General features: G+C 52.7%; 1 protein-coding gene across 2 annotated transcripts; it reads left to right on the forward strand.

Annotated features, from left to right (window-relative positions):
* The first annotated feature begins 201 nt into the window (after nt 1-201).
* On the forward strand, nt 202-6,433 carry RAB29 (RAB29, member RAS oncogene family). 2 transcript variants are annotated; one of them, XM_086476469.1, is made up of 5 exons: nt 202-325; nt 2,350-2,421; nt 4,256-4,437; nt 5,546-5,667; nt 6,307-6,433. In XM_086476469.1, the coding sequence occupies exons 1-5, from the start codon at nt 202-204 to the stop codon at nt 6,422-6,424; spliced, it is 618 nt and encodes a 205-aa protein (XP_086332595.1). In that variant the 3' UTR covers nt 6,425-6,433. The 2 variants fall into 2 exon arrangements, with proteins under 2 accessions (XP_086332595.1, XP_086332596.1); XM_086476470.1 differs by lacking the exon at nt 2,350-2,421.
* The last annotated feature ends 4,956 nt before the right edge of the window (nt 6,434-11,389 follow it).

Here is an 11,389-nt window from a genome sequence, read left to right on the forward strand (position 1 = left end):
TGCAGAGGGAAAAGCCCACGGTTGCAGGGGTGCGTGGGGCTGGGCCCGGGGGTGCAGGGGGCAGGGCGGGGCAGGCAGGGGCCGTGGCGGCGGGGCGGACTACAGGTCCCGGCAGCCCCGCTGGAGGCGGCGGTTCCGCCGCTGCCGCCACCTGACCCTCACATGACCGCGGCGGGGCCGGGGCCGGGGCCGGGAATCGGGATGGGGCAGCGCGATCGCATGTTCAAGGTGCTGGTGGTGGGGGACGCCACGGTGGGGAAGACGTCGCTGGTGCAGCGCTACGCCAACGACAGCTTCAACCGGCACTACAAGTCCACGGTGGGAGGTGAGCGGCGGCGGCGGCGGCGGCTCCGGGGTCCCGCCCGCGGGGGCCGCTCCGAAGGGCCGGCGCTGGGGACTGTCGCCTGCTCTGCCCACCGGGACAGGCCGGGCTGCGGTGTACCGGCTCTTCCGAAGCACAGCGGGGTGCTCGGTGGGCTGAAACCGCCGGTGGAACCGCGGCGTTAGTGAGCGCCCCCCGCCCGTAGGCGCTGGGGGGAAACTCGCTCCTCTCCTGCCCGGCGGGCGCGGGGGCGAGAATTGGTAGAAGGAGCGACCGCCCGGCGGTATAACGGGGGGTTTGCAGCTCCTGGTGCTGCTCCTGGTGCTGCTCGGGCCGTGTTCAGCGAGGTGACAAACCGGGGTGCCCCGTCCCTGCTGCCCTGGGAACAGTCGCCCCCGGGAGGGTGCAGCCCCGGCTCTTCCCAGCGCAACCAGCAGCGTTGTGGTAGCGGTTGTTTAACAGCGTGAACCCACCGCTGAAGGGGTCGGTGATGCTCTGGGAAGGTGATGGGGGAAGCGAGAGCTTTGTCAGGAGGAGGCCGGGCACGAGATTAAACGGGCTCGGTCGTTCTTTGTTTGACAGCGGTGTAAATGAATAACCCGCAGGGAGCAGGAGGTGCCAAGGCTTTACCCAGCAAATCTCCTTGAGGACCCAAATAGTGGGGGCCCGAGCAGGGCTGTTCAAATCTCCCTATTCCTGAATCGAGAGGGGATGGATTAGGAGTTGAAAACACTGGAAAGCCACATCCCACCAGGGCAGAGCGCTTGGGCTGTGCCGCACTGTCACTCCCAGCAGTAAGAGCTGCAGATGTTCTTTTTATTATTATTATTTATTATCTTTTTCAAATGAGTCCCTGGTTTCAGTAAGTTCCAGCCCTGTTGAGCACGGCTGGCAGCGTAGCAGGACGGTTTTCCCCCTGCAGTGAAAACCTGATGCGTCATAACGTGAGACGAACGCAGCGTTTCCCCTCTCGCCTCGGCACTGGGTGCCGCTGAGGGGTAGGTGGTGAGTGGTGGGCGTGAAGGAGACCCAGAGCTCCACGCTCCCACCTGCAAAGAGCACAGCAGCACAGATGACGAATCCTATCGAGCCTTTCTTTTCAATTTCAAAGCCAGAGCATCGGCAAAGAACACAGCAGCCGAACAGTTTAGGCAGCGCCGAGCAAAGACAGGCAACAGCAGCAAATCCAGCGTTGCGCTGGCGTTTGGAGTCGGGCGAGGGCAGCTTTCCTTAAAGCTCTCCGAGCAATAGGGTTTCCAGCGTCCTTTTGTTTGCCTGTGGTTGTTCAGGGTTATGTGCTGGAGCAGTTCTGACTCCCGAGCGTTTTAATTTCTGCTTCCTGAGCTCTTCGTTAGAGCCTCTAGCGCCCGTGTTACAGCTCCAGGGATCGGGACCGGGTGTCTGAGCTCCCTGCCGCAAACGGGCAGTTGTGCCATGGGATGGTTACAGACCCCGGTGCTCCAGGATTCTGAAAAGCCCCGTGATTTGGGGCAGTGGAGTCCACCCAGCGCTGCGTTTGCTGGAAAAATTCCACCTTGCCCTCCTCCTTCCCAAAGAACCGCAGAGCAGCATCTCTGCTGCCGTTGGCGAGGGCGGCGAGAGCTGGGCCCTGCGGGACGGGGAGGAACGCCGCGCCGTTCGCCGGGTCGCCAAACTCTGATCTGAAGTGCAGCGAAGGGACAGGCCCAGCGTGGCATCCCGGGGAGGACGAGATGCTGACAAGGCGCTTGGCTGAAGGCGTTTTGGGCAGCCTCTCGGCAGGGCGAGGAGCAGACAGTGCAGGGGGGGCCCTGGATTTCACACTTACTCTGCAGCTTTCTGCGACGGAGGAGGGGGCTCAGCACGGGCAGAGCCTCCAGCGCTGCGTCTGGTCTGTGCTGGTGCGGGCGACGGTCCCGCAGAAACCGCCGTGGCTCTGAAAGCCGGGTTGGCCTGTGCTGGGGAGCGGTGAGAGGCTGCAGAGGAGCGAGCCCTGCGGTGCAGAATGACCCTAATGAGGTTTCTTTTCTTTTGGGGGGATTCTCTAGTGGATTTTGCTCTGAAGGTGGTCCAGTGGTCGGAGTCGGAGACAGTACGGCTTCAGCTGTGGGACATTGCAGGTATGTTCACATCAGCCACGAAGCTGCTCAGGAGCAGAATTTAAATCTCTCAATGGCTTGGCTTTTTAATTTATCTTTTTTCTTTTTCTTTCTTCTTTTTTCTTTTTCTTTTTCTTTTCCTTTTCCTTTTGCTTTTCCTTTTTTCCTTTTTTTTTTTCTTTTTCTTTTTCTTTTCCTTTTCCTTTTCCTTTTTTCTTTTTCTTTCTCTTTTTCGTTTTCTTTTTCTTCTTTCTTTTCCTTTTCCTTTTTTCTTTTTTTTAATCCTTTTTCAATAGGAATCTGCTACAAAAATGAATCCTAAAAGCCTGTTGATTTTAGGGGCAGGACTGCTCTGGTGTGCAGCGCTGTCTCTAGTTTGCAGTAGTAATTTAAATATTTAATCAAAAGCCCATCTGCAAAGAACACAGCAGCACAGATGATAAATCCTATCGAGCCTTTCTCTTCAATTTCAAAGCCAGAGCAGAGCGAATGGGGAAACAGGCTCATTTCTAGCTGGGTCTGTAACTTCTCAGCTCCGAGTCTTCGGTTAAAATGCTGATTTCTGGCGTGACAGCCAGCAACGCCTGGTCCTGGCGTGGAGCAGCCCCACGGACCTCGCGCTGCCGGGGTCAGGATGGCGATCTGGCTGCTCGGTGACCTGGGCCAGCCGAGCCAGCGGATCCCTCGGGAGCAGCCGTGGCAGGAGGGGACCGTTGGGTGTCCCCGAGGTGGTGGGGCTGGGGCGGGAGCGGGGCACGCGCCGGGGGACAGAGCTGTGTGCCATGACGTGGAGCGAGGGGCACCTGCACCCCTCCGGGGAACGCGGTTCCCAAATCCCCCCGGCACCGAGGACCGGCCGGTGCGGTTGTGTCTCTAAAACGGCACCTCTGGATCCAGAGGCGTGAGGAAAACAGGGCTGTGGTTTCCTCCGGTTTCGCCGCTCAGGCGCGAGCGTCTGGAATCCTTAAAAAGAAAACAGGAAGGAGAAGTTTGCAGCAAGGGGATTGCAGCAAGAAGCTGCTTTCAATTTCAGCCCCGAAAAGGCGTTTAAGGGTTGGGAAGCAGAGGGGCCACGCTGGTCCCAGGGCTCTTGTCGCGCCCCGATAGTCCCTGCCGCATTGCCCCCCACCTCCCGGGTGTCAGGTGGCTTGAGGGGACTCGGATCTCGATGGCTTCGGAGCGAAAAGCCTGTCGACCAGCTGCACAGTGAAATCTCCCCCCTGTCAGAAACGCTGGTTTCACCGTGCCCCTGACGCGGGGCTGCGATGGGAAGGCTCTGTGGTGGGTCCCCCTCCACGAAGTACAACCAGCCCCCGCGGCAGCGCGGCGCCCTCACTCTCTCTGGATGCAGTTTTGGCAGTACAGGCGGGCCATGAGGTGTACACCCCAACAACAGCGTCCGTGAGCCGCGATGCTCTGTGCTCCGTGTGGAATTTTCCTCTCCGGAGAGCCTGCGCTGCAACGCCGTGCCCGCAGCAGCACACGGCCCCGCTGGCGGCACGGTCCTGCCGGCGCCGGGACGGCTGGTGGTGGGATTCCCCTCGGGAGGAGGTGACTGTGTGGTCGGGGACCCTAAAATTCAGTTGTTACGCTGGGAGTACCGCGAGTATTCCTGGGAGATCCGAGAGTCTGGGTCAGGATTAAGAGCTGCCCAGTTTGTTCCAGTTCTGCCATTGCATTGCTGAGGTGCCCCAGGCAGGACGCATCTCGGTGCCCCTATTTCCTCCGTATTTAAGTGGATGTTGTTAGTGTCAACTTAGAAAATGCGGCACGGTGATATACAGGTTATTTGCATGAACAAATCTAAAAATGGTAACTCTGGGAGGGGGAAATTTGTTTCCTTTTGATCCCGCAGGGCAGGAGCGCTTCACCTCCATGACGCGGCTGTACTACAGGGACGCGTCCGCCTGCGTTATCATGTTTGATGTCACCAACGTCAGCACGTTCAGCAACAGCCAGAAGTGGAAGCAGGATTTGGACAGCAAGCTGATGCTGCCCGACGGGAACCCCGTGCCGTGCCTGCTGCTGGCGAACAAAGTGAGCAGCTCCGGACGCGCTCGGGGTGCCTGGGTGCGGGGGTGCAGAGTGGAAGGAGCCCCCCTTGGCACTGAGCCTTGCCCAGAGCTGTCCCACAGCCTGTGGGCTTTTAATCTTTTCCTTCACCCTCCTTGAATTTTCTCTCTCTAGCAAGGACTCCCCTCCTTAACTAGGACACTGGTGGGACTTAACGCGTGGATGGCCCTAAGGAGGTGCTGACAGCTGCTCTGTCCTGGATGCAGTGCCCGTGCTGGGCTGTCAGAGCCTGAGCTCTGTGATTCCTGGGTTATAAAGCTTTTTTGTTGTTGTTTTTTGGTCTTTAACTTGCAGTAGCCTGGGAAGGTCGAGTGTGACGCCGCAGGTGAAGTTTCTGTTCAGAGCTGCCCGGGGATGTTTTCCTGTGGCTGCAGCGTCAAGTTTCACCGTGTAGATTGTTTGCTGTCTTTTCATGATCTATTTTCCTTTGATTTAAAAACTACCTTTATGTTCTTCATGTGCCAGCGTTGGCTCAGCAGCCCTTTCCAGATTCAGTTTGAGACTTGCCTGGTTTAGAGAGCCTAAAACCGGAGATGACTCAAAAACGTGATGGGTGGGCAGGAGAGTGGCTTTTCTTCTCCACTTCTCGCAGGTGATGCTTTCCCCCGGTAGCTGCTTTAAGGTCACGGTTTCTGCCGGCGTTAGGGAATCTGCACACTCTGCAGCCACAAGCTGTTACGGGGCAGGTTGTCTCGCTGCCTCCTCGTTCATCCCGTTGGCATCAGCCTCGGCGGCACCCCACGGGGGACACGGTTCCCTGCTGCCGAGAGACGGGCAAATTTTGGAGGAGTGACGGTGCTTTCTTGTCCTGAGCTGGATGAACCTCCATTCCGTGCGTGCTTGACTGAGGCGTGTCGGTATCTCAGATGAGATAAATCTATTGCTGCTTGCAACATCCCATTAAGAACCTTGCCCTAAGAGCTCGCTATCAGCTCGCGATCTGGGAGATGCGGAGGGCTGAGCCTGCCTGCCGCCTGCCTGCACACAGGCAGGGAATGGCTGAGGGGGAGAGTTCCCCTCCCAGCTTAAAAATTACAAGGCTAAACTTGAAATGACTCTTCTCGTTCTACAGTGCGACCTTTCCCCGTGGGCAGTGACAAGAGAAGAAGTGGATCGGTTCAGCAAAGAAAATGGCTTTTCTGGTTGGGTGGAGACGTCTGTCAAGGAAAACAAGAATATCAATGAGTCCATGAGGTAGGCACAGTGATGGTGATACATCCAAGAGTTCATTCCCTTTTCCAGACATGGCCAGCTTTGAGGTGAGGGGAGATGCTCTCAGTAAGGAACAAATAGCAGCGATAATTCCCGAAGGGAAGCTGAAAGGTCAGAAGTTTTTCTCTCCTTGGTTAAGCTCTCACATGCTTTTGGAAACAGAAATTCTTTGAACGATACCAGGGATGTTTTTTTCGTGTGCTGGCCTCTGACCAAGAGGATGGGACTTCTTGGGCAAAGATAGTAGAAATTTGTTGTGATGCACCAATCCTTTGATGGAGAATTTGGCCTTTTCTGAACGGTACTAGACTGGGCACGTGATCTTGGGTGGTTGGTACCTAGCAAGCCTGTTGCTGTGTCCCAGTCCTAAACTGGACCCTAGGTGGGGTGGATGCAGTAGGTGGTGTGAGTTATCCGTCACTGCCGAGGGGCAGTAATGCTGTTGTCAGTGCTGTGGGTTCCTTCCCCTGATTGTTCAGTCATTAAAGTTGTGGAGTTTTGTGTCCTTCTAGAAGGAATTGCTGTTGCTTTTTTGTACTGCTGAAAACCTGTGTGCCCCGACCCTGCTTGTGTCAAAAAAAAAACCCCAACGAAACAAACTCACATATGTTTGTCTTCTAGAGTCCTGATTGAAAAGATGATGTCCTCCTCCACTGGGGATGGGAGTTCCTCTGCTGCCAGGAGTGGGGATTATATTCACATAAAAGAGACAACCCCGCCAGGCTGGGCTTGCTGTTAGAAGCACTGACTACACCGCCTGCCTTGGGTCTAGCAGCAATGCCCTTTTATTATCATCATCATCATTTTTCCCTAAAGTGGCTGTCACTGTTTTTTGGTTTGTTTGGGTTTTTTTTTCTTTTCCCCATGATCATGAACTGTCTTTTGTTTAGTGCCTGTTTGTTCTCGGTCGAGCATTGCTGCAACGACTTGGAGTGAGCAGTGGGAAGAAGAGAGGAGTGAGAAGATTCCTCTTTCCTCTAGTGTAGCAGCACCTGGAGCTCTGCTGCCGGGAAGGTAGCACAGTCCGTGCTCCAGCACATGGCTTGGATTCTTTTTTTTTTTTTTTTTTAAATTTTGAGCACTTCATCTTCTGACGTCGGACGGCCTGCCTCAGGCAGGGCGAAGGATGTCGAAGGTCTATTTTTAATATCGTTGCACCTTTTATTCCCCACCGCCTGCACCCGCCATCCCAGAGGCACCAGTCCGAAGCGTTCCGGTGACCTTCACCTGTGGATTCCCAGTGTGGGACTGCAGCAAACTCTTTACTTCACGCCTTGGAACTACGTACCTCTGCGTACGTGTCCTGGAGAGACCACCACATCTCATCGTTGCCACTAACTGCCCTTAGGATGTGAAGCCAGATGCGATTGGCCTGGGGTCCCACCTAACCAGACCTGAAAAATTACCGGTGTGAATTTGAGAACTGGTGTAGCACAGCCCTTACTCACGTGTACACTGACCGCGGGGCTTAACAGCAGAGACCTCAAATTTTTGGTCAAGAATTGCTGCCCAGTTGCCTTCTGTTGGGTTCCTTCTCACTCACCCTCTGTCTAGCACAATCCTGCGTATTCCGTCCTGCTGCCACTTTATTAGGGCACCGAGAGCTGAATGAGGAATAGGCTGTAAACTCCTTTGTGCGACAGAACAACAGTCCTTTTCGCTTTTCGCACACCCTGTATCCCATCTCACAGAGCTTTGCAGTTGCTGATGAATTGCCTTCCCACCGTTAGTCCGCAGGGATGCGTGCATGGGGTCGCAGGGACGGTGCTGAAAGCCCACCCGCGGGTTTTAGCGGCGCGAGGGGGAAGCAGAGGAGAAGACTTTGCAGCACAAAAGGAAACGAAGAGAACCTCTCGGTGCCTGCTTTCCCCAGCCCGGCCCCAGGTGCTCGTTGTTGAGAGCGGTTGTTGCCAACAACCACAAAAAACTGGTGAAAGCGCACGGGATGGTTGTCTCAGGGGAGCTGTTAGGAGGCACGGTCCGTAGGGCTGGAGCTACGCAGCGTTGGGTGCGTTTTACAGGCTCTGCTGTCGCATGGGCTTGCCCGTGTTTTAGGTTAGGATTTGAGCAAGTGGTCTTCAATAATGTTTTTCCCTTCTTGAGCGGTTTCATTTGAAAACGGGACTATAAATCGGTTTGTCCTGTTAAATCAGGGCTGCTTTTCTGTGGCGAAGTGTTCCTTCCACCTGCCTTTTCTTGCTTTAACTCATCGGTGGAGGGAGCAGGTGGTAAGAACGGGAGCTGGTTGCCTTCACTATGCACAAAAAATTCAGAGTTTTCGTTCTCTGGAGTTGAAAAAAGAAGTAAACAGTAAGGGCTAAGAGATTTAAACTGGTGTTGTGTTCCATTGTTTTAATTAAAAGCTAGAATGTCTGGGTTAGGATTCTGTTGTGCAAATATTGCCAGATTTGGGTTTATAGGCACTTAAACGTACCCTTTTCTGTGCTGTTGGAGTCACTGTAGAAATGTGAAACGCGTAGAACTGGTTAGCCACAAAATTGAACTGTCTTGTGAATTTTACTTCCTAAACATTGTCTTAAAAAATTTTTTTTAATCCTGTAAGTATTTCTAGTTCTCTATGGAACATGGGGAGAAGGGTCTAATTTTTTAAAGACTCTGTCACGAAATCATTAAGATTCTGTGTTATTTATGGATTTCTATATATGCACCTCAGAGCGTTTCAGCCAAGAGGTCAAGCGTCAGAGCTGTCCTTGGAGACGGAGAAACCGAGGCACACGGGGGAACCTCTGCCCAGGACCAACCAGCTCCTCCGGTCAGCAAGAGCTCGGCGCTGACGGGAGAATCCCCAGTGGCCGGCGGTGGCCTCGCGGCTCGGGCACGCGTCTTGCAGGAGGGCACCTTCCGTGTGTCCGTCTGGTGCGTGCCCGTGCCCCCGGTGTCTGGGCCTCTTGGTCTGGGCCTCTTTTTCAGAAGTGCCTCTCAGAAACAAGCAGAAGCCAAAGGAAGAGCTTTGAAGGTTTTCTTTTATTATACATCATTTCTGTTCTGCCCAGAGGTTTCCGGTACCGGTGTATGCCTTGGGGTTTTTTTTTTTTCCCCCCACTGGTTGTTAACATGTTAATAGACGCGGTAGACAACTGTCAAAAAAACAGCCTGCACAACAGAAACAGTCGTTGCTCGCCATCGGTATAAACCCAGCCAGACAGGAAAACGATTTTACTGTGCAGATGTGTGTGTTTTTTTTCAGAGCTTGCTCTGTGGCACATAAGGTGCTTTAAAAAAAGCAAAACAAACCAAAAAAAACCCACCGAACCCAACCCTTGATTTAGTGCTGTGAAACAAACTGGTTCAAAAGCCCCGCCAGAACACGCGCTTTGCTGGGACAGGCAGTGTGGAAAGGACGGTTGCCTGTGGAGGTGATGGTGCCCAGCTTGTGCCAGCTGAAAACATTCCCGATTTTAAAAGACCTGAAAGGGAAAAGCCAACTTGAGCGAAGCGGTTTCTAAGAAATATTTTAATCAAAGTTAAGTCTCGTTCCTGCAGACCGATGAAAACTTGACTCTTTCAGACGTGAATCAGAAAAGCCTCGTCTTTATTCTGATGAACTGTGCTTCGGCGGTGTCTTCGTCAGAAACGATCTGCTGTGGAAATGGAGGCGTTTGATTTTCCCTTCTGCGGCGCCTGCTCTGACTGTGTACGCTTTGTGTGACTCTGGGCCGACTGCACCTATTTCCCTCTCTTCCACGTGGTGTTTCTCATTCCTGTAACTTTAATTTGTGGTCATGGGACTCAAAACCACACGAGGTTTAACGGTGTCCTTTATAGGTTGATGACAGCACACTATGGGTCCACATAGCTGGAAGTTTTTACTGCAGTAGAATTTGAAAGCATGAGGGCAGACTGTGGTTCAGAAGTAAGTCAACAATATCAAAACTTAGCTTTTTTTTTGGTTTTTTTTTAAACCACTTGCAGTTACACAGAAGTATTTTAGAGACAGGGTTCTGATTGCTGTAAAGCTGCAGCATTATCACGTCTATACAAAGAGAAGAAACTGCTGGGAGGTTTTCTCCATTTCCCATCAGTAACTAATGCAGCGTTGCAAAAGTATGAAATAAAAGTTTGACGGTGCTTGTGTGGTGGTAGTTGTTGTTGTTTTCCTGCCTCAACAGTCCCAACAAATGGGTTCACAAGTTCAAACTAGAAACAGTCAATAACAGGGTAGGTATAAAGCACAGCGCAAGCTGCCAGCAAAACAAATGAGACGCTTTGCACGGAAACCTCTTGCCGTCTCAGTCGGTGTAGTCTCGCTGACCCACAAGCAGGACGTAAGCGTGCACAACTTTCACAGCTGTGAGTCAGTCCTAGTGGCTTTTAATCCAATAGATGCAGCAAAGGGGAGAACAAAAAGAATTCCTTGATGTGGGTTTTTTTTTTGTTAATACACCTTCCTCCTTATGGGTCGTTAATTCACGCGGTGTATTTGGGGCTGGCAGGCAGCAGTTGCTCTGAGTGCCCCTTTCTTTTCCTGGTTTTCAGGAGTATTGACTGCCCAAAGGGCAGGGCACACCTGAATTGATCAGAAAAATGGTAATAATTCCAAAAGAGACAAGTTAAGCTCAAGCAGGGCATTAAATGAACTCAGGTTACTCCTATAATTAGGTAAAAAGCTGACTATATTTGTATTGTCAAACCAGTCTTCTGAGATAACCCAACATGTTAAAAAAAAAAAAGGGTTTAAGTCCTGTTTTTAATAAAATGGAGGAATGAGCCTCACTAAAGATTCAAGGGCGAAGCAAAAGTGACTTGCCATTGCAGAAGCTGACATTTTAACCGACCATAGAATACGTTGTATTTTTTCCATGGCAAAAGCAGCTCCTTTTCTAAACAAAATGAGTAATTTTTGGTTTCTAGGGAATTGTCTAAAGAACCCAAAACCTTCTCTGAACTCTGCATAAATTGGTGAGACACTGGAGCAGGTTGCCTAAGGAAGCTGTGGATGCTCCATCCCTGGCAGTGCTCAAGGCCAGGCTGGATGGAGCCTTGAACAACCTGGTCTAGCGGGAGGTGTCCCTGCCATGGCAGGGGGGTTGGAACTGGATGATCTTGGAGGTCCCTTCCCACCCAAACCATTCTCTGATTCTAGACTGTGCATGTTCTTTGTATCTGCTGGCTAGTGCAGGGAAAAGTGGTGGGTAATGAAAGCTGTATTGATAATAAAAACTACACCTGCTGAAATTAATTTTCTGCATTTCTTCATAAGAAAAATATTTCACACCCCACCTAGGGCTGTCAGTGCAACAACAAAATGATGTGCTACAAAAATATGAAAGTATATAGATTTATTATGAATCCCATAACCTGGGGGTGGGACACATAACCTGGCCTGGCGTGGGGGCTCCCTTCAGAGCATAGAGGTGCTGTTTGAGTGCGAATGCAGCAGAATTTCACCATGTCCCTGTGCCAGGAGCCGGGCACAAACCGCTCCGGGTGTCTGCGTTGGTGGCAGGTCTGTGAGAGACGCTGTGCTGGCCGGTCCCCGGTGCTTTACCCGTTTGTGTATTGCTCCCCAGCAGACAGACCCCTCTGAAGTCTGGCCCTGAATGGCGGCACGCTTACATGACAAAGGGCCTGCGACGAGAGGAAAGGCGCTGGGATCGCCCTCTCGGGCCCTAACCTCCCTTCCTAAGCCGTGAGAAGCATGGCGCACCTCGAGGGCACGGCAGGCCCAGGGCCGGACCCCAGC

The sequence above is a fragment of the Leptosomus discolor genome, chromosome 21, assembly GCF_034619465.1.
Source record: "Leptosomus discolor isolate bLepDis1 chromosome 21, bLepDis1.hap2, whole genome shotgun sequence".
Classification (NCBI taxonomy): domain Eukaryota; kingdom Metazoa; phylum Chordata; class Aves; order Leptosomiformes; family Leptosomidae; genus Leptosomus; species Leptosomus discolor.

Coding starts and splice junctions, on each gene's coding strand:
- RAB29 (XM_086476469.1), top strand. CDS start 202: ATGGGGCAGCGCGATCGCATGTTCAAGGTGCTGGTGGTGGGGGACGCC. Junction 2,422..4,255: donor TCAGCTGTGGGACATTGCAG/GTATGTTCACAT, acceptor TTGATCCCGCAG/GGCAGGAGCGCTTCACCTCC. Junction 5,668..6,306: donor AATATCAATGAGTCCATGAG/GTAGGCACAGTG, acceptor TTTGTCTTCTAG/AGTCCTGATTGAAAAGATGA.